At 31.7% G+C, this 24,399-nt stretch overlaps 1 protein-coding gene and 1 long non-coding RNA gene across 6 annotated transcripts in view; one reads left to right on the plus strand and one right to left on the minus strand.

Moving 5' to 3' along the window:
• rut (adenylate cyclase rutabaga) overlaps positions 1 to 24,399 on the minus strand; it is a 933,824-nt gene that overhangs the window by 204,986 nt on the left and 704,439 nt on the right. For 4 of the 5 annotated variants that reach the window (XM_072523104.1, XM_072523101.1, XM_072523102.1 and 1 more), the window contains one exon: positions 10,912 to 11,094. In XM_072523104.1, the coding sequence (XP_072379205.1) occupies positions 10,912 to 11,094 (183 nt within the window). The remainder of the gene's footprint in view (positions 1 to 10,911; positions 11,095 to 24,399) is intronic. The other variant, XM_072523105.1, reaches the window with a different exon arrangement.
• LOC140434679 (uncharacterized) overlaps positions 1 to 24,399 on the plus strand; it is a 64,835-nt gene that overhangs the window by 12,739 nt on the left and 27,697 nt on the right. The window contains exon 2 of the long non-coding RNA XR_011950070.1: positions 10,920 to 11,135. This is a non-coding gene — a long non-coding RNA (uncharacterized lncRNA). The remainder of the gene's footprint in view (positions 1 to 10,919; positions 11,136 to 24,399) is intronic.

Raw genomic sequence — 24,399 nt, forward strand, 5'->3', positions numbered from 1 at the left:
TTTCGCTGTTCCTCATGATGTGACCGAGGTATTCGATTTTGGCTATTTTTATTGTGGTTAATTCTTTTCCTTTTTGCATTCTTAATAAAACTTCCTGGTTAGTAACGTGGTCGATATAGGATATCTTCGGGATTCGACGATAAAGCCACATTTCGAAAGCCTCAATTTTCTTGCAGGTAGCGTATGTGAGAGTCCACGACACAACTCCGTACAACAGTATAGGAAAGATATAACATCGTAGTAACCTGATGTTTATGGGTACTGATAAATCATGACATTTGAATAGTTTAGCCATTATTTGAAATGCAGATCTTGCTTTCTCGATCCTACATTTTATTTCTAAGAAATGGTCCCAATTTTCATTGACGTTCATACCAAGGTAGGTGTATGTTTTTACTCTTTCTATTGGTTGACCATTCACACTTATTCTTTCAATTTGCTGTTCCTTCTTATGGATCATCATAAATTTTGTTTTCTTAATGTTGAGTGAAAGTCCATGTCTCTGACTCACTTCTGTGATTCTATTTATTAACTCCTAGAGGGCTTCATAACTGTGAGCGAATACCACCGTGTCATCCTCGTATCTGATGTTATTGACACATTCTCCGTTAATTCGAATTCCGGCTTCAACATCCTCTACTGCTTCTTGAAAGATTTCCTCAGAGTATATATTGAACAGCACGGGTATGGATAGTACACATCCCTGTTGGACCCCACGTTTGATTTTGATACCATCGGATTCTCCTACCTCTATACGGATAGACAATGTTTGATTCCAGTAAAGATTGCTAATGATTCTTAGATCACAGGTGTTTATTTCAATATTTGTTAATATTTCCATCAGCTTGTCGTGTTTTACTGAATCGAACGTTTAATGGTAATCAATGAAGCATGCATAAATATCGCAGTTCACATCTCTACATAGTTGAAATAGCACTGGTATGCTAAAGAGAGAGTCTCTCATACCCACTGCATTCCGAAAACCAAACTGTGTACGATTGATTTTTTTCTTCGCATATTCTACAGGATACAGACAAACCTAAATATCTTGGAGTTATGTTGGACAGACCTTTAACAAAAGTACCATTGTCATAACAAAACACAAAAAGTTACCACCAGAAACGCAATACTAAGAAATTTGGCTGAAAGTAGTTAGAGTGCAAGCCCTGACACAATAAGAATAACAGCACGAGCAATGTGTTTTCAACAGAAGAGTATGCCTACAATAGAAGAGTTACTGGACCGAAAACCTCAACCAGAATTAGCTGGAAGTCCGGAATCGAAAAAGTAAAGTAAGTCTCACCCTGAGTATTAAAATGGTGTAGTATGTATTCTCGGTTCTCTTTAACAGAATTGAAGGTTGAGCCTTTTAATAAAGGAACAACAAAAAAACTTATACCTTTTGAGATGTAGGTATATAGTCGGATTTTAAAAATCTAAATTGACAAAGTTTAAAATCAATACGTACTACTTACTGCAACTTATAATTCGGGCTAAAATCATGGAAACAAAGAAACGTAGGACGCCGTAAAAGTTACAGGCTGCGCAATCTACAAGAATGGTTTAGAATTGTTCTCTGCGTGCCGTAATGATCAACATCCTACAAAAGCAGAAGTGAAACTTAAAAACAACTTTGCTGAAGATACTAAAAATTGGAAGACTAACGTCAGTTTACAGTTTAACTGATCACTTTAATATTTATTTGACCTATTTAACAAAGTTTTCCCTAGCAGAGGAAAACGAAGAGCAAATAAAAAAAGTTATTTGAAAAACTAGAAGAACTAACAAATAATCTCCCCAAAAATATTGAGAAGGAAGCAACATCTAGACTAATAATAGATAACCATAGTCTTCATTAAACCAGTAGACAAGGTTCATAAGAGTTTGCAACATTCCACAAACTGCTAATAAAATCAACAATGTTCAAGCACAAGAAAATACAGAAATAAACGTGGGTCTCCAAAGACGGTGCCACAATAAAACAGATCGATGATGTTCTGGTAGATGCCTCGAGGGGTAGTAACTGCCTAGATGTAAGGATCCTAAAGTGACAAATAAAGATACGGATAATTTTATGGTAAAAACGAAGATGAGAACAAAAATAGCGTCCCAAAAAATCCACAGGAATAATCCGCCAACAACAGTATGGAATACTGAAGTTCTGTAGGATAATGAGACAGAGGATAAATTTCAAAACGCCATATACAAATAATACTAACAAATAACGATAGAGGAATATACTCTGCCTGGGAGAATATAAAATTAGCTTTGCCAAGCGTATCAGATAAAAAACTAGAATATCAATTAATTATTTCATTAAGCTATTAGACCCTAGGGATAACAGCTAACGTCATGACGTTCAAAGTCCTATTCTTGGACGAGGCGGATTATTCTTGTATGTCATTTATAGCTTGCTGTGTGTTTGCTGCTGTTGTGACTCTTTTCCATTTCTTCCTGTCCTTGTACTGAACTTTCCAGTCTTTAATATTCATTGTTCTTATATTATCTTCTACAACATCCAGCCATCTACTTTTAGGTCTTTCTTTACACCTGGGTCATAGCGGTGTCCAGTTAGTTATACTTCTCGAAGCATATTTAAGTGCGGGCGTCTCTGTATATGTTCTATCCATTTTAAGCGAAGAAATTTATATCTGTATTTTCTTCTTCATTTCATTCTTCTTTAATTTCGGCATTTGTTTTCATTTTTCTTTCTCCCTCTCTTGTTACATTGGGGCCCAGTATCGTTCTAATTATTTTTCTTTCAAATATCAGTAGGCTATCTCCCTCTTTCTTGTTAATCGTCGTTATAATATATATAATATTAATATGTAATAAAAGGTCTTATATAGGTTGAGTTTTGTTTTTTTACTTAGAGTGTTAATTTTCAACAGGTTTCTATTCATTGCATATGTTTTTGTGCATCTCTGTTTCTCTACTTCTAATTCCTTCCTCTGTTCTCTATTTTCAGATTTTGCCTATGGTAACTCCCAAGTAGCTTGTGTCGTCTTACCCTGTCGTCATTTTTTTTGGATTGTGGTGGTTTATTTCTAGCCCTATTTTATTTCCTCCCTGATTTAATTTTTCAACTGCTCTTATAAATTTAATCTTCGTCTTTGCTATGACGACTAGATCATCTACAAATGTTATTACTTAAAGTTAATTTCTCATAATGTTTTTGTTTACGAAGTTTGTTCACTTATTATTGCTTCTAGTATACGGTTAAACAGTGTCGGAGAGATAGAGTCACCTTGTTTCACGCATATGCTTACTTTGATCTCCTTAGAAGTTGTTCCGTTAAAAAAATTTTTGCTGTGGTACTTTTTAGACTCACCGTTAGCATTTTCTCATTTTTTTCTTTGATTCCAAGAGCTCTAGCTCTTCTATCAGTTTCATCCGATTAATTGTATCAAAAGTGCTCCGAATATAAATAAAGAACAGCAGAAAAATAGTTAGATGACGATTACCTGAAATCGTTAAAAAAATGAAACTTGGCTAGAAGAGATTTACTCCAAAATACGTCGGACAACAACACTGATGGGTATAAAGAGACAAGAACATTAATGAAAAGGAAAAGAAGGAGTACCCGAAACAAATAATCAGAGATATAGAAAAAAATTGGAAGAACAACAATGTAAGACAATTCTTTAACGAGTTTCATGAATCAAGGCCGGGAACCAAATAAAACCAGTCACCAAACAAGAAAAGAAAAGTTCTTGAGGATTATCAATGCGGATTCAGACTGGGCCGCTCTACTATTAACCAGATATTTACTATAAACCAGATAATGACAAAATGCTGGGAGTTTGATCATGACCTTCATCAGATGTTCATAGATTTTAAACAGGCATTTGATAGAATATCCAGGGTGAGACTGTGGTCAGCGATACAAGAACTTTCCAGACACAGCCAGCTTTAGGCAAAATAATAGGAAGACTGGAGGGAAGCAGTCCTAACTAGAAGAGCACGTGGACGAGCTCGACTTCGGTGGCTAGATAATACAGCACGAGACATTAAAGCTATGAGCGTACATAATTTGATGGAGATTGTCACAAACAGAAAAGAATCGAGGCATGGTGTCAAGTCTGCTACAAACCACGCAGGGTTGTAAACCACGGAGTAAGTAAGAAGTATTTAACAAAGTTTGGGGAACAGGACGAATATCAATATTTATCGAAAATTGCACAAAAATATTTAGAAAATAAGATGCATACTTTCTTCCTAACCAATAAAAGTAATTATTAAGACAGAAGAACGCAAGAACTATGATCAATATTTCATTTCATTCACTTTTTATAACCAAGGGATTAAAACACAATTAAAGATATAAAAAGTATCATATTCAAATATTTTACTAGTACTCTGTAATGTTTATTATATTACAACCCAGACTAAGTTTCTTATGATGATAATAAAGTTAAACAAACACTGTTTGTAAAATATTTAGCAAAATATAGAGATTGCACTTTATGTCTAGTAATCTAAATAATATCTACGCATCAAAAGTATAATGGCGAATAGTACAAATAAAACTCGTACAAAACTAGATATATACGAATTAAATATTCTTACAACTCACTAATATTTATTAAGTAAGAAAAGTAGAGAGTATAGGAAGGTTTGTATATATTGGTCAATGACTGTTTTTCAGTTCGATAATCAAATAATAAAATAATAAATTACGAATTATCTATGAAAAAATGTTTATAATTGGTTCAATTTAATTTACTATCTAATCCTATAAAATTAATGTTTCATAACTACCTTTGTATAGCAGTCTTTGACATAAAGAAATCTAATAAGGGATACGCTAAAGACTGTCCAGATTATAACAGAAAACTAAGGCAGATGGGCTGCAACCGTAGTACAATGGAATATATGCTAAACTATATAGACAGCTGTACATCAGTATGGAGTTTGACTGATATTATTATATCAATAAAACTCAATTGAAATTTCGAAATTGTCTCGGAACTAGAGAAGAACAGTTTGCACTTAACTGTATAGGTCAGTTTATAGAGAAAAATTAAACCTCATTTGGCCTTCACAATTTATCACCAAACTACCTCTACTATCTTTTGAAGTGGTTCGTACATATAAAAAAACCAAAATAAGTATACAACCTTTTACCCGAATTCTATATGGACCAATCTAAAAAAAAATCGCAATTTTTTTCGTTTAGAGTGAAAAATCCTAATGTATTAGTAATTTAATCACAATAATGTCAATAGGACTTTTTTCTAAAATTTTATCGGTGAATTTTTCGCAGTAAAAAGTCGAAAAAACCGCTAAAATCCATCATTTTTTTCATCTGTCCGACGAATAGTTTATTCAAAATCATAGTTTGAATATTTTGCACCGATATTTTGGATGGCTCATTTTGGAAGTGAGGTTATCCGATTTTAATTTATAAAATGTAAAAAAACGGCCGAACATTGCTGTCAACGCGGATGAAATCTCCCACTCCTCCGCTCGAAATGCGAGATCACGCGTTCACAGCAATGTTCCGAGCCGTTTTTTACATTTTTCGCCATACTGAATGAAAATCGAAGATTATACAAGTTGGAGAATAAATTTTAAATTTTAACAATATTTTTTTCTAAATTAAAAACGAATAACCTCACATATTATACTGAGCCATCAAAAAATAATACAAAACCACCTCGTGCGTGCTTAAACAACGCATTAAAGATAAACACTATCCAGAGAAGTAGCTTTTCAATTTTAGAAGGGCCCAATTTAAATGGAATTTAAATTATGGTTGTGAATAGTTATGAATTTTTCAAAAAATGATCGGATTTTTCGGCTTTTCTCGCAAAAAACACCAATAAGGTTTTATAAAACAAATTGTTTATTTTTGATTCTCTATAAAAGTCCCATTGACAGTATTGCGATCAAATTATTACAACATTACGATTTTTTACTCTAAACCACAAAATCACAATTTTTTCACAAAAGCACTGGAAATTTCAAAATTCTTCCTCTATTTATCTTTTCTTCTTCACAAAAAGAGTTATTGATTGTATAGTAAGAAAACATTACACAAAAAAGAAGAGTCAAGATACTTAACATACATAAAATTTTGAAAAAATTTCAGAAAAGATTCATGCACACGTGTCACTAATACTGTCAAGAAATATTGTTAATTGATTGCCACAACTACAATTTTATCTTCTCAATAAGAGCAACACAACTAGCCAGATCTCTTCGATATTCTGCATTTCTTTACCAGACTATTTTAGTCTGCCCATAAAACAATTAAGTACAATAAATAAACATGTTAAAATAAACTTTACTAATACAAAATAAACTCTTTATTGACAACTAAAAAACAGTCATTCTCAATTAAAATTGTCATTGGTTATAAAAGAGGAATGCAATTTCCTACATACATAGGAATCTGACTTTTTGTTGCATGTGACGATTAATTTACTTCTTTTATACAGAGTGCGTTCTGCAATATGTTTGACATTCATTTGCTCAAGACTAATTAAAATTCCGATAGTTTTGCATACAGACTTATTAAAAAATAATACCTTTGTTGCAAAATTTTTAATGAATATGTGGTCATTAAACATTTCAGTTATTACTAAATTAGCTATTTATATTTTTCATAACATAACATAAAATTTGACAAAGAACATTTGTATTTTTTCTAATATAGAATGTAAAGTAAATACAGAAGTAAGCATATGAATAGAAAACGAAACCAACAAGAAGGCCAAACAAATGATTCTGTAGGAATTTCAACAGGTTCTATCAAAACAATTATAGTAATTTTATGTATTGAGGGCTTCTCATATTACATTTTCTTCTTCTTATTATGTAGACATAACTCTGTCTGTTTTTAAATATTCCTCCAGTAAGTTGTCGCTCCATGGTTTTCGTGGCCTTCCTATTGCTCTATTTACTTAATCTTCCACTTCAGTTTTAAACGTTTCGTAGCTAGATAATGCCTAGATATTTCTCGATCACTTGTTCTATTACCTGACCTTCCAGCTCCAATTAACATCTTAAAAAAATTTGCTGTTATAACCATGCATTTTGCCTTTTTTTGGGGAAATTATCATGTTAAATTTTCTGGCACTTATATGAAATTGGTGCAGCATACGTTGTAAATCATCTTTACTTTAAGATTGAGATTGATGGCGTCGTCTGCATTGATGATTTTTTTTTTGTTTTTTTTTTCCTACCATTTGTTGTTTATTATTTCATCCATAATCAGATTGAACAATACAGGACTCAAGGAATCTCCCTGTCTTATCCCATTGTTAGCGTCAATAGGATCAGTTAATAGGATCAGTTAATAGTCAATAGGATCATAATTACCTGAGTGTTAATTAAATCTGTATCCTGAGTGTTTCTTGGTTTGTTCTTATCAGCCAAGAACATCATACTTTTGTATGCAAACCATTTGCTAATGTACTTTTCGTCTGCCCCCATCCCATTGGTACACTTTACCTTCTTTCTTTCTCTGGAAAACTGGCTTTGCAAATTTTTAATTTTTTTTTCAACATCAGATTTTTCAATTGCAAAAGAAACTGCAATTTCCATAAGACCAATGTCTTTTTTTCCGATATTTTTATAGGGAGTTAATTTGATCCCACAAATAATCACGTTCTCTATACATTTCTATAAATGAAATGGTTTGTTCAACTCCATTTATAAATACGTGTTAATAAAAATGTTTAAAAAATAAAATTATTTTAAATAGAATAATTTTGATAAACACAAATAAACAGCTAAATGGAATAATTTTGATATAAACACAAATAAACAGCCTAAATATTTACTGAAAAAGTTGACCTACACGTTTCAACACGTCCACACCTACTGATGTCGCTCGACTTCCTTTGATCCGTACCGACTTGATTCGGATTGCGTTCGATTCGACCCGACATGGTTCAACAAAGCCGGGCGACATGTCCATACTTGTTCGACAGTGTCGGTCGACCGAGTCGAACGACACCATTCGACATAATGTGGACGTAGCTTAAGGCGTTAAAAAAAACGGAAATAAAAAGAACGGAGGTAACGGATAGGATAAAAAGGAAAATGAGTAGAGACGAAGATTTCCATAAGAGAGATACATGTCGATAACATCGCTATATTTCGAAAAAGTACTTATTAGGGAAATACAATATAAAAAATCGTAGCTTATTAATAATAGCTTGTAAATAATGATTCACTACTGTTTGATATAACAATTGAATTTTTATAGTTTGTGGACCATTATTTTTAATTTTCAACAAGGCGATTTTTAAAATTTTGCAACTCGTTACTTGATATTTTCTAATATCAAGTATTTTCTAATCAAATATTTGTTTCAAGACACAGCAACGCACTCTGTATAAAGATAGAAATTAAATCCTTCCGACAATTAAAAAATTTTCTTAACCTTTTAAGTCTTACCGTCAACCACTCGTTGAGTTTTTACTTCTTCGTGACTAGATGATTAGTTAATTCCGCATAACTGCAGATATTCTTTAAAAAATTCTTTACAATTACACTTAAGATTTTTTTATTTTTTTTTTGTAATTAATAGAATTTCCGCATCCGCAGCCCATTGACAGCTTGTAAGTAACTAAAGTAAATGATTATGAGGACTCTTTAAATATTTTTTACTAGAATATAAAAAAATGTATAAATGCGTTCTTTAATCGTGCAGAGTCCTCTATAAGCCATTATAAATGTTAAATCTAGGAAATAAAGCAACTGGTTGTAGCAGGAAAAAACATTTATGTAAAATATCCATAACTAACCTGTTTTATTGTTTGTCTGTTTTTTAATATTTCAATGAAAATTAAATTATTAATATCCTGCTGAAAGTGGGAGATTATGATAATTACAACATACGAAGAATTACAGCCGAGCACCAAAGTAGCTTACCGAAGTGCTAAGACCTGATATAAGCTACAGATGCAATGCTAGAATAAGTTGCCTTAAAATACGTATACTACTTTTCGAACAATCTAGCATTACTAAAAGTTCCAAATAATAATATGTATTTATTTTTACTAGAAAATGTCAATGGCATTTTCAGGTATAGAAAGTGACATTTATATAATTTCATACTTCTTATATCGTCCTAATAATAAAAAATCACATCTGAAATTATTGTGTATTCAGATTAATGTACTCCTCTATTATACAAAGATGTAAACATTAGTAAACAAATTGTACCTAGGTCTATAATATGTACCCTCACTGTACACGGTGTTAATATACAAGGACAAAAACATTGCCTATTTTATTTTCAAAAATATTTTTTTTTGATATGGATATTACTTCTTTTTATTTGAAATATAATATATTTTTTAAATAAAAATATCGTATATTGAAATGTTTTATGTATTAAAATGTATCGACTATGGAATATTACGGTATTAAACCAGATATACAGACGACTTAATGAAAGAGAACTATAATCATAACATTTAACTAGAAACAGCAATAATTAAAAATAAAAGTTGTTCTTGAAGTTCTTAAATGGTTGATTGTGGAGTTCGAACCCTTTTTTTCTGTGCAGCAATTCTTACTTCTGCAATCAAGTTAGGAGCTGGGTTGCGTTCTCGTGTACGTCGCTATAGAATGTCTCATAGATGTTCTATAGGATTTGCCTCATTACTATTTGCATTGGTTGTCAATCCATAGTCTCAGTACCTACAGCCTCAAGATACTGGGTTACTGTTCTTGCGGCAAGTGCACATTATAATGCATTACTATGAAATCATCAAACCCATTTAAGCCATCATAAGGTAAAACATTGGTTGCAAGGATGTTGATTCCATCCATCACCCAATATACCAATATACCAATCACCATTCATTCTTAGATCCACCTCAACAAGCTCTATGCTACTGTTCCAAGTAATACCATCCCATATTATAATGGAAGCGCCAACAAAATTAACAGTTTTTAACAGAGTGTTCGTATACTCAACCGGGTCTGTCTGGTTTAAACAATTGTATGCTTGTTCCATCCGTCAACATAACTTTTCTTCCCCATTATAGCTTATTCTTTTTAGCATGGGTCCGTGCAACTGGTAACCGCCTAGTTTTGAGACTTGTGAAAAGTCTCGGAACTTTAGCAGGACATTTGGGATTTAAACCAGCTTTCCCCATTATTCTTATTACTGTTTTTATACTTAAATTGACATTTCTTGTTGTACTTTTTTTCGTCCTTGACCATGGCAGAGCATCTTTTGTATTCTTCAGTTTCGTTGTATCGGTTTACAATACGAAAATGAGATGATTGACGGATACGCAATCGACAAGCAGCATCTTTTTGTCTGCACCAATCATTTGCTTAAGTAACACAATAAACATCACTTAAATATGGTATATTATCAGAAGAACTACAGAAATAACATTTAAGCTAGTCCAAATGTCCAAAATGAAAACAAACAAAGAAACGGCTATATCTGTTAGTGGACAAGGCACAATACACAATATTTGTAGTTTATTGCATTACTGCTTCTACCTCTATAAGCTGTCATTAAGTATTTTCATAGTCCCTAATTAGTTACAAGACACAAAGCACTTCAGATATTTATGACTAAAATAATGTATATATAGAAGTTCACAGGGAAAAAAATAACATAGAAAAAATACTTAGCATAAAATATGCAATATTTTTGTCTGTGGGTGAATTTGATAATTTAAATATCCGATAGAATTATCTAAACAGACCTGAATTTAGTTTTAAAATTGCGCACCTTGCATCAAAAAGAAGATAAACTAAAGTTAGTTATATTACCCGATACAGCTATTAGTTTATCTGCGGTAATTAATAAATTCATGAATCCAAGCTACTAGTATTTGCTGAACAATTGTTATTCACATGTTCAACAACCGTTGCTTTATTTCTTTTTATAAGCTTATCGTAAATATAAAAAATAAATAAATTGCTCACCTTCCTAGCGTTCGTCGCCTTGAGATCTGTCTGCAACGCCATGTTGGAGAAAGGCACCTCCATGGAGTACTTGATGGAATGAAGCAGTTGCACCACGACGTTGGAGACGTTCTTGAAGGACAGCTTCCTCCTCTGGGCAGCACCCAGAGCCGATCGAACCTGCAGCGTGTTGAACAACAGTGGCTGGAAGAGAACCGCCGGGGAGTGCCGGGGGGAGGGCAAAGGTTAGTCACACGGGGTTAGTTCCAACATGCGAGCGGGCTAAGCTCTCTAATATGATAGTGAATGAAATTTATAGGGTAAATGTTGAAAGTATAAAACTAAATCTACATAATCTGATAATGTTATTAATTAAGAATACTTATATTTTTTATAAGGACTTATAACGAATATAAGTAAATAATATCTTGGAAATATAGATTGGAGAATACACAACAGTGTATTGGCCGATTTTGTATAGATGAATATATAAAAACATCAAATTAAATTTTACATAACCTACAACATTTACCCTCTATCAGCAATAATAAGGTTTAACCATTAGTTGACATCATATAAACTTAGTGATCATTATATATATATATATATATATATATATATATATATATATATATATATATATATATATATATATATATCGCTTCAATGCCATACTGTCAAAAGTTTCTATCAAAATAAACCGCAACACAAAATTGGACGTTCTTTGAACTATTTTTTACAATCAAAATTTTAATAATAATCAATTGTTTAGTTCAGACTTTCTTGTTGATTTTGCTCTGAAAGTTAACAAATTAAAAATGTTTCAAAAAGATCTAGCTTTACACTAAATGCTTAATTATATAAGAAAACTAGTCAACTATAACTTATAGACAAAATAAAGTGAAAAAAGTTTATTGTGCATTAAGCAAAACTCTGTAATAAATTTTTTAAGGACTTTGTTTCTTATTCGATCATATCTGCTTTTGATATTTTCACATGTTTTCTTACATACTCCAATACTGAAGAAGTCATTAATAAAAAATACCAACATTAATGAGCTAACAATATATCAGGGACACATTATCATCATTGGCTTTACAGCCCAGATTGTTCAATTATTGTTCAGGCTTCCTTGGCCTGTTCAATTATTCTCTCTATGCATTCCCATTCCTAGGCTTTCCTTCTCCAGTTTTCAGTTTACAGTTCCCTTTCTCTCAAATATTCTGTACATGGTCCATATATCGTATTTGTGGCCGCTATTTGGGTCGAATTCCCACTATTTGTTATTGAGTTATGATTCTTGCTGATTAAGTGGGCTCCATGCGCTCCACGTAAACTACCCATCTCAGTCTTGAGGCTGAAGTTTTGTCAGCTTTATCACATTAACGTCTCCGTAGGCTTTCAGATCATTCGAAATTGTACGATCTCATTTAAATGCCATTGTCAGTATATGCCATTCATCAGATTTTGTCAATAGCCAAGTTTCTGATACATAGGTGAGCACTGGTCTGATCAGGGTTTTATAGATCTTATTTATCTTGTATCTAATTTCAAATGACTTAAAAGTTCATTCAACACTTTCACAAAATTTATTATATTTTATTATCACTATAGCTGTTTTGGCAGAGTGCCTTTCGTAAGTGATCTATTTTTGGTATGTGCTTACACTTTATAGTTTTTTACTGAATAATTTGAGGAGGGGAAAACCAATTGTCTCAGGTGGGTCATTCAGAGAATTCCATGGGTACAAAGAGTTACTAACGTTGAGGTACTTCGTCGCATGTATAAACAAAAAGAATTACTAAGAATAATCAAAGAGAGGAAAATGTAATACTTGGGTCATGTGTTGAGAGGCGAAAGATACGAATTACTTTAAGTTATACTGGAAGGAAAAGTACAGGGCAAAAGATCAGTAGGAAGAAGCCAGAACTCGTGGCTGAATGACCTGAGGAGATGGTTCGACAGCTCATCTGCAGAAATCTTTCGCGCAGCAGTTTCCAAAACTACAATTGCCATTTGGATCGCCAACCTTCGAAAGTAGACGGCGCGCGGCGCCATGAGAAGAAGGTCATTCAGAATTATGTCTGTATTTTTTAATTTGTTGATTTCCATAGATTCTAATAAAGATAGCTTAAGGTGACAGATGAAGAACATAAAAATAAAGAGATGCATAATGTGAAAACAGCCCTCAGAAAAAACGGCTTTTCAACATATACCATTGAAAATGCTCATAATGCTCAAAAAAGAATTAAGGATCCAACAGAAGAGGAAAAACCGATTACAAAAGCTATTCTACTATATGTAAAGTGTACAACAGAGAAAATAGGGAGAGTGCTAAGAAAACACAAAATAGAAACGATATTTAATACCGACAGAAAAATCTCAACCATTTAACCATCCACCAAAACAAAAATATCGTTAGAAAATCAAGGAGTATACGAGATATATATATATATATATATATATATATATATATATATATATATATATATATATATATTATATATATATATTATATATATAAATATATATATATATATATATAAATATGTATATATATATATATATAAATATATATATATATATATATATATATATATATATATATATATATATATATATATATTATATTCGGCTATATGACAAGAATTTTTAACATCCAATTCAAATAATCAAAATCTATCTAATTATTTTTATAATAGTTTATCACCCAAATAATTTTTCTAAGTTGTTTGTGTAATATCATTAGATAAATTATAATAAATGTCTCGACAGCATGTGACCATAGTTAATGGATGGCACAGGCCTTACATGAAGAGAAATCGATACAAATATACATCACTCAGAGATTAGTGCAACGGTTTAAGGAGGGAAGCTGTCTGTTTAGCCCTTGATCAATAGGGTAGAAACAATTTATTGTTTGAACTGGAAAACATGTCATGCCTCTTTTTTAGAGAAATGTTGTTAATGGTTATCAAGAGCATATTATCGTTATCTTATAGACATTATCAAACCATAAATATATGGCGCTTTTAATTTAGCATTACACACATTCTTCTCCTTCTTCTATTTTCCTCTCGAATCTATTAGATACAAAAACTTTTCTTTAATTTTCAATCACCTACAATACGTCGTTGCCTATTTGCTGCATACTAGCTACAAGTATTTGTTTATTTCGAATTCAGGTTCTCAGAAGATATTTTTTCCTTGATCGTCCAGCACGATTTTACATCAGGACATTTGTGTCGAGTAATTTCCCCAATTCAGTTTATTTTCACACCATTTTTTTGTAATTAATATTCATTATCGCTGCTTTCTTCTTTGTCATGATTGTTGTAGCTGTCGATTCGATGCAAGATTTTTATTTATATCACTTCTAGAAGTAGTTTTCTTGTAGTTTGTCTGATTTTGTTTCATACATATGTCTCATGATAGACTTTACTGCAATCTTCTAGGTACTCCCCTCTTTTTTGTTTTCATTTATTTATGTACAACCTTATATTGTATGAAGTATCAGTGGGCGCAGCACTCTCCTTTTCTGATACTACTGTAACCAAGGATAAATACTGAGTGTAGGGAAAAATATAGTTATATTCATGACACAACTTGAACTAAGCTGGATATGGCAAACTAGAGGCCACTATGTACAAGTAGATGAACATGGAGAGATAACATTATAAAGGCAATTGACGAAAGTTTTTGAAAAAGAATAGCAGAATGCGAAGAGATTATTCTAAATAAAGGAATCAAAAGAGTTCTGAGAATAAAATATTCCGCTAGAAGTGGAAAGATTTATTTTAAAATTTTAAACTTTAATATAATAAAAGACAACAAAAAATAATTGAATCATTAAACTAACAATCCGAAGTCTCAAAATGAATAGGATACATTATGTTTTTTAAATTTGATTTAAATTTTGTTTAAAGTATATAAAACAATCATATATTGCAAAAATGCAGGAAAATTTGACAGTATGAAACACAAAAACTGTGTAAGTACATTTTTAGAGCCCAAAGGGTGCATATATAAAAAAAGCAGACAAACCAAGAATATAAACAACTGGAATAAAAAATGACTTTCATGTAAACTAAAACAAGCAGCCCAAACAGACAAAAATTTGCCAATGGTCTCACCGACATTTAGTAATGGGCCACAAAAAGATGCCATATGTGAATCGAGAAAATATATAACAGACAAACAGCCTTTTGCAATTTGTTGTTTTGTTAACATAATCAAACTATTTTCACTTTGGCTTGGATTAATTTTATTCGAAAATACATATTTTTCCTTGTGTGAATTTTTTTTTTGTTTGCGATTACACAATTAAGGGTATTACCTTACAATTTTGAATTATTCTTATATACTTGTAATTATATTATCAATAAAACATTCTGTTGTAAAACAAAAACTGTTTTAGCTCTGACTAATCTTTTTCCAATTTTATGTCCTCGTATACAATTTACTATTTTAAAACGGGAAGCATAAGCAGTTCCTCATGTAAATTTTACGAGTGAGCTTATTTATCTCAATTTATTAATTGTATTGTTACTTACTTTATAGGCGTATTTATGAATAAATATTCTTTTCCTTTTTGGCTATTCGGAATTATATTTTTAGAGGTATTAGGCCTGTATCTGCGGCTTTTACCTGCGGAAAGTTTAACAATTCCAGGAATTCATCTTCTTCTTTTTTCTCTCCATAAACAATTCTGCTTATTCCTTTGGTAATTGATACCTTAATAGTAGGTTTTCACTCTATATTTTGCGCGGTCTACCGACACTTATTCTACCAGTTGGTTATCTATTTCTATTCCATTCCTTTTTATGGAATTTTTTCATGCTTTGCTTCTGTTTAGTAACCAATCGTTTATACTTTGTACGCTAACATTTTCTGTCTCCCTCTTTCGGTCTCGCAGCCTATTTTATATATTGTCAACATATTGGCGGTAATGTAACTAGTCGGTAATCAACAATTGTACATCTCTATATATTGCCTTCTTCTTCTTCTTTAAGTGCCGTCTCCCAATCGTAGGTTGGATATAATCATCACTATCTTTACTCTATCTGAAGAGTTCTATTGATCTACATCTAAACTAGTCCCTTAAGTTTTTCAACCATGACACACTTCTTCGTTCTTTACTCCTTTCTCCTCTTATCCTTCCCTGTATTATCAATCTTAGTATTTCATATCGCTGTCTATATATAGCCACATGTTATTAAATAAAGTTGTAGCCAGTTACTGATAATCTAGGTTCTCATACTAGGTAAAAAATAGCTCACGTGTATTTATTATTTATTCAATTTTACAGTTCTACCTATTTGTGATTGACAAAGTCTTCACATCGTATAATTTCCACTTAGAAGTTTTGTTAAACTTCACAGAATCTAAATATTAATAAAAACACTATCCGCCGAATATTGAAATAACCTCATTTAGTAAAAATCCCAATGTAAATGTAAAGAATCACAATACGACAACAAGTAGCAACTAATATTAGCCGAAAACAGTAAAAACGGAATATTCTTCTAAATCTTCGACCAACTTACTCTTTTTACTAACTATAAGTAAGCAATTTTTGTATTTGTATTTGGTATTCGTATTTGTGATGTTGGGTATAGTGTTTGAAATCAAGCGCTTCCAGTCTTGAACGTTTCAGTAAGGTCTGTGCCCATGTCTACCTTGAGGTTATTCGTAGTCGCTCGTACGTATTGTATCTCATTAAATGACCCACATATGTATCTCATGGCTTATCGTGCAAAATTTCTGTTGGTGGTGTATGCAGCGAACTCATAATACTCGTCAGTCGAGCCACACCTCAAATGTTTCGAACCTCTTCACTTTCAGTTTCATGAAAAATGTAGAAAATAAATGGCGTTTTACATTTTAAAGAATTTTGCCATGGTCACTTTTGCCATGGTGACTTTTGCCGCGGTAGTTTTGATTTATACGCCAGGACTCGGATCTTAACTAACTCATCAGTACAGTAGATGAATTATATATCTATTTAAATCATTTGATTTGAAGTTTTATTTATTACCAAAGAATTTTTTGGTGTAATGGTTATTTTTATATGCAAAAGTTGGTCAGAAAGAATTTTTCAGTTTAATAAATTCCATAGATTCTAATAAAGATAACTTGAGATGAAGGTGAAGTGCGTACGTAGAATCCGTTTTCCTATTATTGAAAGCCCTTTTATGCTCTGCTATACTTTTGTTAAAAGTTCTACCGGTTTGACCGATGTGAGTTTTTAGGCAGTCACCACATGTAAGTTTGTATACACCACTGTTTAAGTTATTTTTCTTCTGGCTCTTGTTATTTTTATTATTTGCAAAGTTGTTGTTTGCTCGGAAAGCTAGTATTATTCCTTTCTTGTTTATCTTGCTAATCTAATTTTATAAAAAAGATTAACACTACCTTTCAGAACAAATAACAACTTAAACAAATATATTAAGAACAACAAGAGCCAAAAGAAAGTAACAGTGTTGTATACAAACTAACATGTGGTGACTGCCCAAAAACTTACATCGGTCAAACTGGTAGAACCTTTAACAAACGTATAACAGAACTTAAAATGGCTTTAAATGATAGAAAAATGAATTCTACGTACGCACTTCTAGATCATAATCATTCTTTTAATGACCAATTTCAAATTGTCCATATTCAAAATAAAGGCTTTAAGTTATTTAATTAAATAAAAAATACAGATATAATTTTGAATGACCAACTTGAGACAAACAGCTCTTCCCTCCTCAACTTGTCCAGCTAAAGATTATAGAGTGTAGACGCATAATAGAATAATAAACTATAATACATTTTGTGGAAGTGTTGAATATAAAAGTTTTCAGTGTTTTATTGTTACATAAAATGAACTTCCATCAAATAACGGACGAATCCATCACTGAATTAAAAAGTGGCAAGAAAAAAGTACAATCAATACGGTAGAAGGTAATTTCATAAGATTTTTCCATTCTTATCATACCACGTAACTAAATAGATATAGATTATCTTCTATTACTCTTAAAATAAACATCTGAATTGATAATAAATAATGAACATTCAATTTTGTGCAGTTGTTTCAAGACAGATTAACAGTAATCCAAATCGAATATTTAGATATTTATAAGAATTAAAATATATAATGCATATAAACATACTATATTTTTATAATTATAGCATGTAAGTATATAAATTTACGTTAAAGACGATATTTCTACTAATACCTAGAATTCTTTATTAACGCTTTTAAACATCAGTTAAAAGTTTTTAATTTCCTATCAAAGTTAAACTCTGTTACGTTTTCCGCTTCCCAACAGTTCGCTTTAGTTTATATCAGATAAAACCAAACAGGAACCTATCAGGAGATATCTTTGACGTAACGACATAAACCTTATTATTGCCTCGATCATTTCGGATAAGTAGTTGCATAAGCGGTATAGAGCGAAGAGTAGAAACAGATATTGTAATGCAAATGAGATTGACGTTGTTTGAGTAGGCCAGTAAATACTGCTTATTTTGCTAATAAGTTAAATTAAGTATATATCAATATATGTCGTAGTCAAAAAAGCTTATTTATTATTATGTATGAATATTACTTAGTATCTAGGGGGCCAAAAATTCTTAAGCAAAGTAAAAAACACTAACCAGAACCGAAAACATACAAATGATGAACATGGAAAAATTTATACGCAAAACACAAAATAACATTGGATTACTTAAATGCAAGTGATCTTGTAACATGTTTATAAAACATACATCATCATCAACAGAGAATTAAAATTATGAGATAAAACATCATTTGGCCTCTAAAGTCGGCTAAAAATCACCTATATCCAAATTACTGTTATAAATCATATTAAAGAAAAATTAAAAATTAGACCTTATGATTACAGACAGGTAATCGTATCAAAGTCATGAAAATATGTACCAAAGAAGAAGATCAGTGCTTACAAATAATCCTAAATAATGTATCCTAGAAAGATAATAGGCGGTACTAAGATATGCGTAATTTCTACCTTCCAATATCTATGAAAAAAAAAAAATTAGGACAGATTGACAGTAATTTGGAAAATCCAGAAATGTAACTATGACATGATCTACATACTAAACTCCTAGAACACTAATGGTTTAAACATAATGAAGCGGCGAGTCAAGAGTCAAGCGGCGAGTCTCTCTGTGCGTTTTATTAGCATCAAAGATACGAGCAGCGCTTGCGTATTGTGGAGCAGAGAGCTACAAGATGAAAGAGTTTCAGTTAGTACACGACGTAGAAAAAATTAATTCCTTCGTTAATCTTTGTTAAAATTTGTTTTCATAAAAAGTAAATACTGGCCTACAAAGCATATATGAGAGAGCTGGTAATAAGTGGGTGTTTATGTGATAAAACTCCTAACAGGAGCAGAAAAACTAACTTTATTTTATTTGATACAGTTTAGTTTTTTTTTTTCAAAGACAGTTTACATAGTCAAGTTTCGTCAGAATTGCTATAAGCACAATAAATACGATAACTGCAAATAAGCAGATTTTACTAAATATTAAATGACGACTAAATAAACTAAGAATTATGATATGGAAAACATAATATATTACCATTTATTATCTTTGATAAATAAAAACGCAGATTTGAGACACACTTTTTTATTTATTTATTATATAGTTTCATGAGCAAATTAAACAAGATTGCTATGTATTTTTTAGAATACAATAAGATCCTCTCTAATGGGGCATCCTTTCCTCCCCTTAAATATGTGAACTGGCTATAATTTATTATTCAAAAAAGTGAGGGGACTTTTGTTTCCTATAAAGTACACAGAAAATCAACACATACCAACAGTTATTTAAATTACCATTAAAGTCACAACATAAATATTAAAAACGTGATCATCAAATCGTTACAGATAGTGTCAAAAATGATTGCACCAGCGAAAACATCTTTTTGGACAAAAAACTTGTTAATATCTGTTCTAGACACGGATGTGTAAAAATATGGAAATGTTAACAATTCGTCAAAAGACGAAAGCGTCACATCTGAGCCATGTGTTTCGTAATGATAAGTACAGTCCGCTACAGCTTATAGTAGAAGGCATTATTAAAGGTAAAAGAGGATTGAGCAGAAAGAAAAAATACTGACTGAGAAACTTAAGGGAATGGTTCCATATATCACAAACTACAAACATAATACATGCGTTACAAAACAGACGAATATATCGTAAGATGGTTGCTAACCTTATAAAAGATCTGAAAATTCTTACAAAAAATGATTTGAAAAAAAAATATATCATTCATAGATTGATTCAATGAGGTGACTTTTGGCCTATTCCACTGAGACCTGTTCAGATCTATTCCGATCCTCTAATCCTAGATTACATTATCTAGTCTGACCCTTTTAAAAAAATCTAATAGCTTTAAGACTGAACATTCCATGTAGCTCTTGGCCGGTATCTTTTACTCGCCTAATGTAAGGAACCGCACATTTGCCGGTCTCTGGGACAGAAAATGTGCTCTGCTATTTTTTCGTCTAGGCGACAAAATCTGCATTAATCATCATCTGCCAATCCATCAGCATCAACTGCCTATTCAGCTAACAGTGTTCTGCTTACAGACCTAATATGGCTTTGACTATTTTCCTGCCTTTTCTTATTGGGTCTGCTATAAATTTTGGCGTATGTCTATAATGCACTGTTTCTCCTGTCTTTGTCCTGATGAATTCCTCCACCATTCCAGAGATTTTTGTGCTACCCACTTTCTTTTAGCCGTTCTTGTTATTGCCTTTAAAACGCCGTGGAAGGGTTTAATCTTCATTTTCATTGCCCTTATGACCCTTGTGCCCTAAGGCCAAGGCTACCGTAACCTTCCTACGGTCTGTTATTTATTAAGGGCACCCACACAATTAAATACTAGCTTAGAATTGAACTTGTAAGAATTGAGTGTCTTAAGCTTTGCATGGCTATCTGTGAAGATGGCAATTAAACATCATGAGGGAAATTGTTTCAGAGCAGCAGTTTGCAAAATACAGATTGCCATGATGGTCGCCAACATCCGAAACGGATAGGAGAAGGAGAAAAATTATTGAGGAGGCTAGGACCCACACAGTGTTGTAAAGCTAGAACGATGATGATTAAAAGGAAAGTGGAAGGGAAGCGCAAAGAACAGGAAATAATGTGAACAGTAAAAAAGAGAAAATTGGAGTGCTTTGGTCATATAATGAGAAATACAAGAAATGCAATGCTATGACTAATGGTGGAAGTACAGATGACTGACAAAAGGCATAAAAGATCCAAAACTTAATGCCGATCTAGGGATATTACAACACCTTTTACAACTTTTGAATCAAGAAGTATAGTTCATGGTTGATACTACCAAAATCGATGTAAAGTAAGTCTAAACTGTCAAGAATTCATTTTGTGATTAATCGAAAAACATTAACATTTTACAGGTTATTATATCAATTTTCTTCAAGTATTTTTGAAAACGAACTGGAGGTAGAAACGATAAAAATATGATTTCAATTACGACAAGTGAGGTTTTTTGCCAAACATATAAAATATTCAAAATATTCAGCGTAAAATATACCACATGAAGAAGAAAATAGTTTTAGAACCAACAGACCTTATCTTCTAACTACACCGTCTTAAGAATATATCATAAAACCCTGAGTACAGTACAACTTAAATGTGTAATTATATTTATGTACATCAATAATCAAAAAATAATCCAAAGTTAGTAGATTAAGTCGACGGTTAAGTCTTAATTAACACTTGGACTTGGGCTAACATTTGTATATGAACATTAACATAACTGGACCGATTTTCACTTCGATAAAGCGCAGAAATACATCTACTTCGACATTTAAGAAAACCAATATGCAAAATTATTCAAATAAGTAGGTCAAGAACGCAAATTTAGGATGAACCGAGAACTTACAGAGAATGTTTACAATAGTGTCAAAACTCAGCAGAGATTGCGGTTAGGAGGTGCATAAATAGAATAGAAGTAATAGGATATAAGGTAAAAATAATACAAGGTAATATATGTAGAAACTCAAATAGAGAAAAACAGAAACAAAGATAACCATAATGACTTATGTCCATACATTCCTATAGCTAAACAAAAACGTGTTTAATAGAAAATACGATTTTCTCTATTTATTCCATATTCCATTTATAGTACCAAAAAAATAAAAGCGCAGTGTTTCTCATTATAATTGGTACAATGACTTATATATTCAAGAGACATCAAATTTGATCAAATCCAAATGATTTTATTTGCGAATCTTTATTTTCGTACGTTACTAATGTCTTAAAATGTAACCTAATTGTCTTTAATCTAAACTGTATCAAATATAATTGTTATGAGACCTACATACACAGCTAAAGCTTAAAGCGACATACAAATAGTGTACTGAGTCTTACTTAGTGGTTTGTCAGTCGAGTGTTGCATAAGAGGAAGGTAGCAGACAAGAAAACATAGAAACACAGTCAGCGGCGTAGGTAGTAACAAATTTGTAAAGAAAATGCCTCATTTTTAATTGAAATAAGCGCAATAATACAAACTGAGGTAAAATTATAACACAGAAAAACTATGTATTTGTAAGTAAAATTATATACACCTTGTTTTATGTTACTCTCATATTTTGTTACTTTTATGTTACTTTCAGGGAATAATCGCCAATTCTAGTTTATATATGTATTTTAGTCCAATTGCTGGCTTTAAGTGAGATAAAACTGTAAAAAAATGGTAAAAACTTTGCCGTTAAATTCAACTTTTGTGAATTTTTCTCTTTAAAGTTCAAGAACCCCTATATACTGACAAAATGGTATTTTATAAAATTAATTCGCAAAATACTACCCCAAGTAACGTTAAAACGGTGTGTTTTTTTTTCAAAATTCTATAAATAAGTCCAGTCAATCAAGATTTCAATTATTTCTTTATAAAAATACAACTTCTCAGTTGTATAAGTTTCAGATAAAATGAATACTAAAAATTAAGTCTTTTAATTTATCCGATGAAAGCCAGGAAAAAGTGACGACTGGACAACAGAAAAGAGCAATGAGTATAGTAAAAGTCAAGAAAATTAAAGGAAAAACGAAGAACAATTGTTCAACAAGACAAGTCAACAGTAGAATACGCAGAGATGAACAATAAGATAAAGAAGGAAAAAAGATAAGCAATGTAACTTCGTACCTCCTAGATTTCCTCTTAACGTAGTGTGGTAGGACATTACTTATATATATTGTTTAAAAAACAACCACAACGTGACCGGAAGTAGAACTGGCAGATGTTTGAACTCTTTGTGTAACCTCGCATTTTTTATTATTTTAGTTGAGATTCCAACATCGATTTTTTATTTATATTAGAGTCATTTTAATTCATTTTTGGTAGACTATCGGTAAAAACTTTTTAACCGGAAATGATATAAAAATCGAAAGTATATATTTGTTCTCGTTTTCCTGAGGCACGTCGAATAATATATAGCTTGTACTATTTCGGCAACTTTAAAATAGTACTTCCTGTTGTAACTCTGTAACCGAAAGTCCAAGGTCAACTTTGTCACCTTTAGTATCATCTTTGGGTTATAAGCTCTCGTTCGACAACTTATTTGTCATTATATCTGTTCACGGAGGAGTTGGACAGACACAAATAATTCAAGGTTTTCACCATATTTTTTTAATATTGTAAAATGAGTGAGAACTAAACAAGAAAATAGAGAATAATTTAATTAATCAAAAATATGCTTTAAGTGGTTACGACTAAAACTAGGTAACTAGAAACAATAACATAAATGCTATTAAAACATCTATGGAGAAGAAACAAAAATGTATAATAAATGCATTAAATTATAGCAAAAACATAAAAATATTACTTATAATAAATATCTATTTTAAGAAAAATAACTAAAATCTTGAGAATATTTTTGCAGAAGAAACTGAAAGACATTTTCAAGAAACAATAATTCGGAGCAACTTAGGTGCTCCCTGTCGAATACCACTTCTGATATGTATCTGATTGGTGAGACCGTGTAGATTTATAATTTTTGTAGCATTGCTGCACATATTGTATATAATTTTGATGTCCTCTCCTCCTCATTTCTTATGTCCTTGTCAGGGCGTGGTGACAAAAATCTACAAAACTCTAAATATTATTGGCTTGTTGCCCCAAGTGCCATGCTGATGGCTTCATGTAGGGATTTTCTCACCAGAATTTTCATTTGGTCTGCCCATCGTGTTGGAGATCTTCCTCTTGGTCTTTTGCCTTCTATTGGTATTCCTATGATCAATGCGACACTTTTTCAATGGCTTTAGAAGTGTAGGTAGTTCGATAGTATCAAACGCTTCACAGAAGTCTATAAACGTTACAACTAGAAGTCTGGAGAAAACCAGCCTATTCTCGTAGCTGCTACAGATCAAATTTTGTTTCCAATCGATTTGTTATTATTCTGGTGTACAGTTTGTATAAATGATTGAATAGAGAAATTGGCCTGTAATTCTCTAGGTTCATGTTGTCACACTTGTT

This window comes from Diabrotica undecimpunctata, chromosome 2, assembly GCF_040954645.1.
Source record: "Diabrotica undecimpunctata isolate CICGRU chromosome 2, icDiaUnde3, whole genome shotgun sequence".
NCBI classification, from domain to species: Eukaryota; Metazoa; Arthropoda; class Insecta; order Coleoptera; family Chrysomelidae; genus Diabrotica; species Diabrotica undecimpunctata.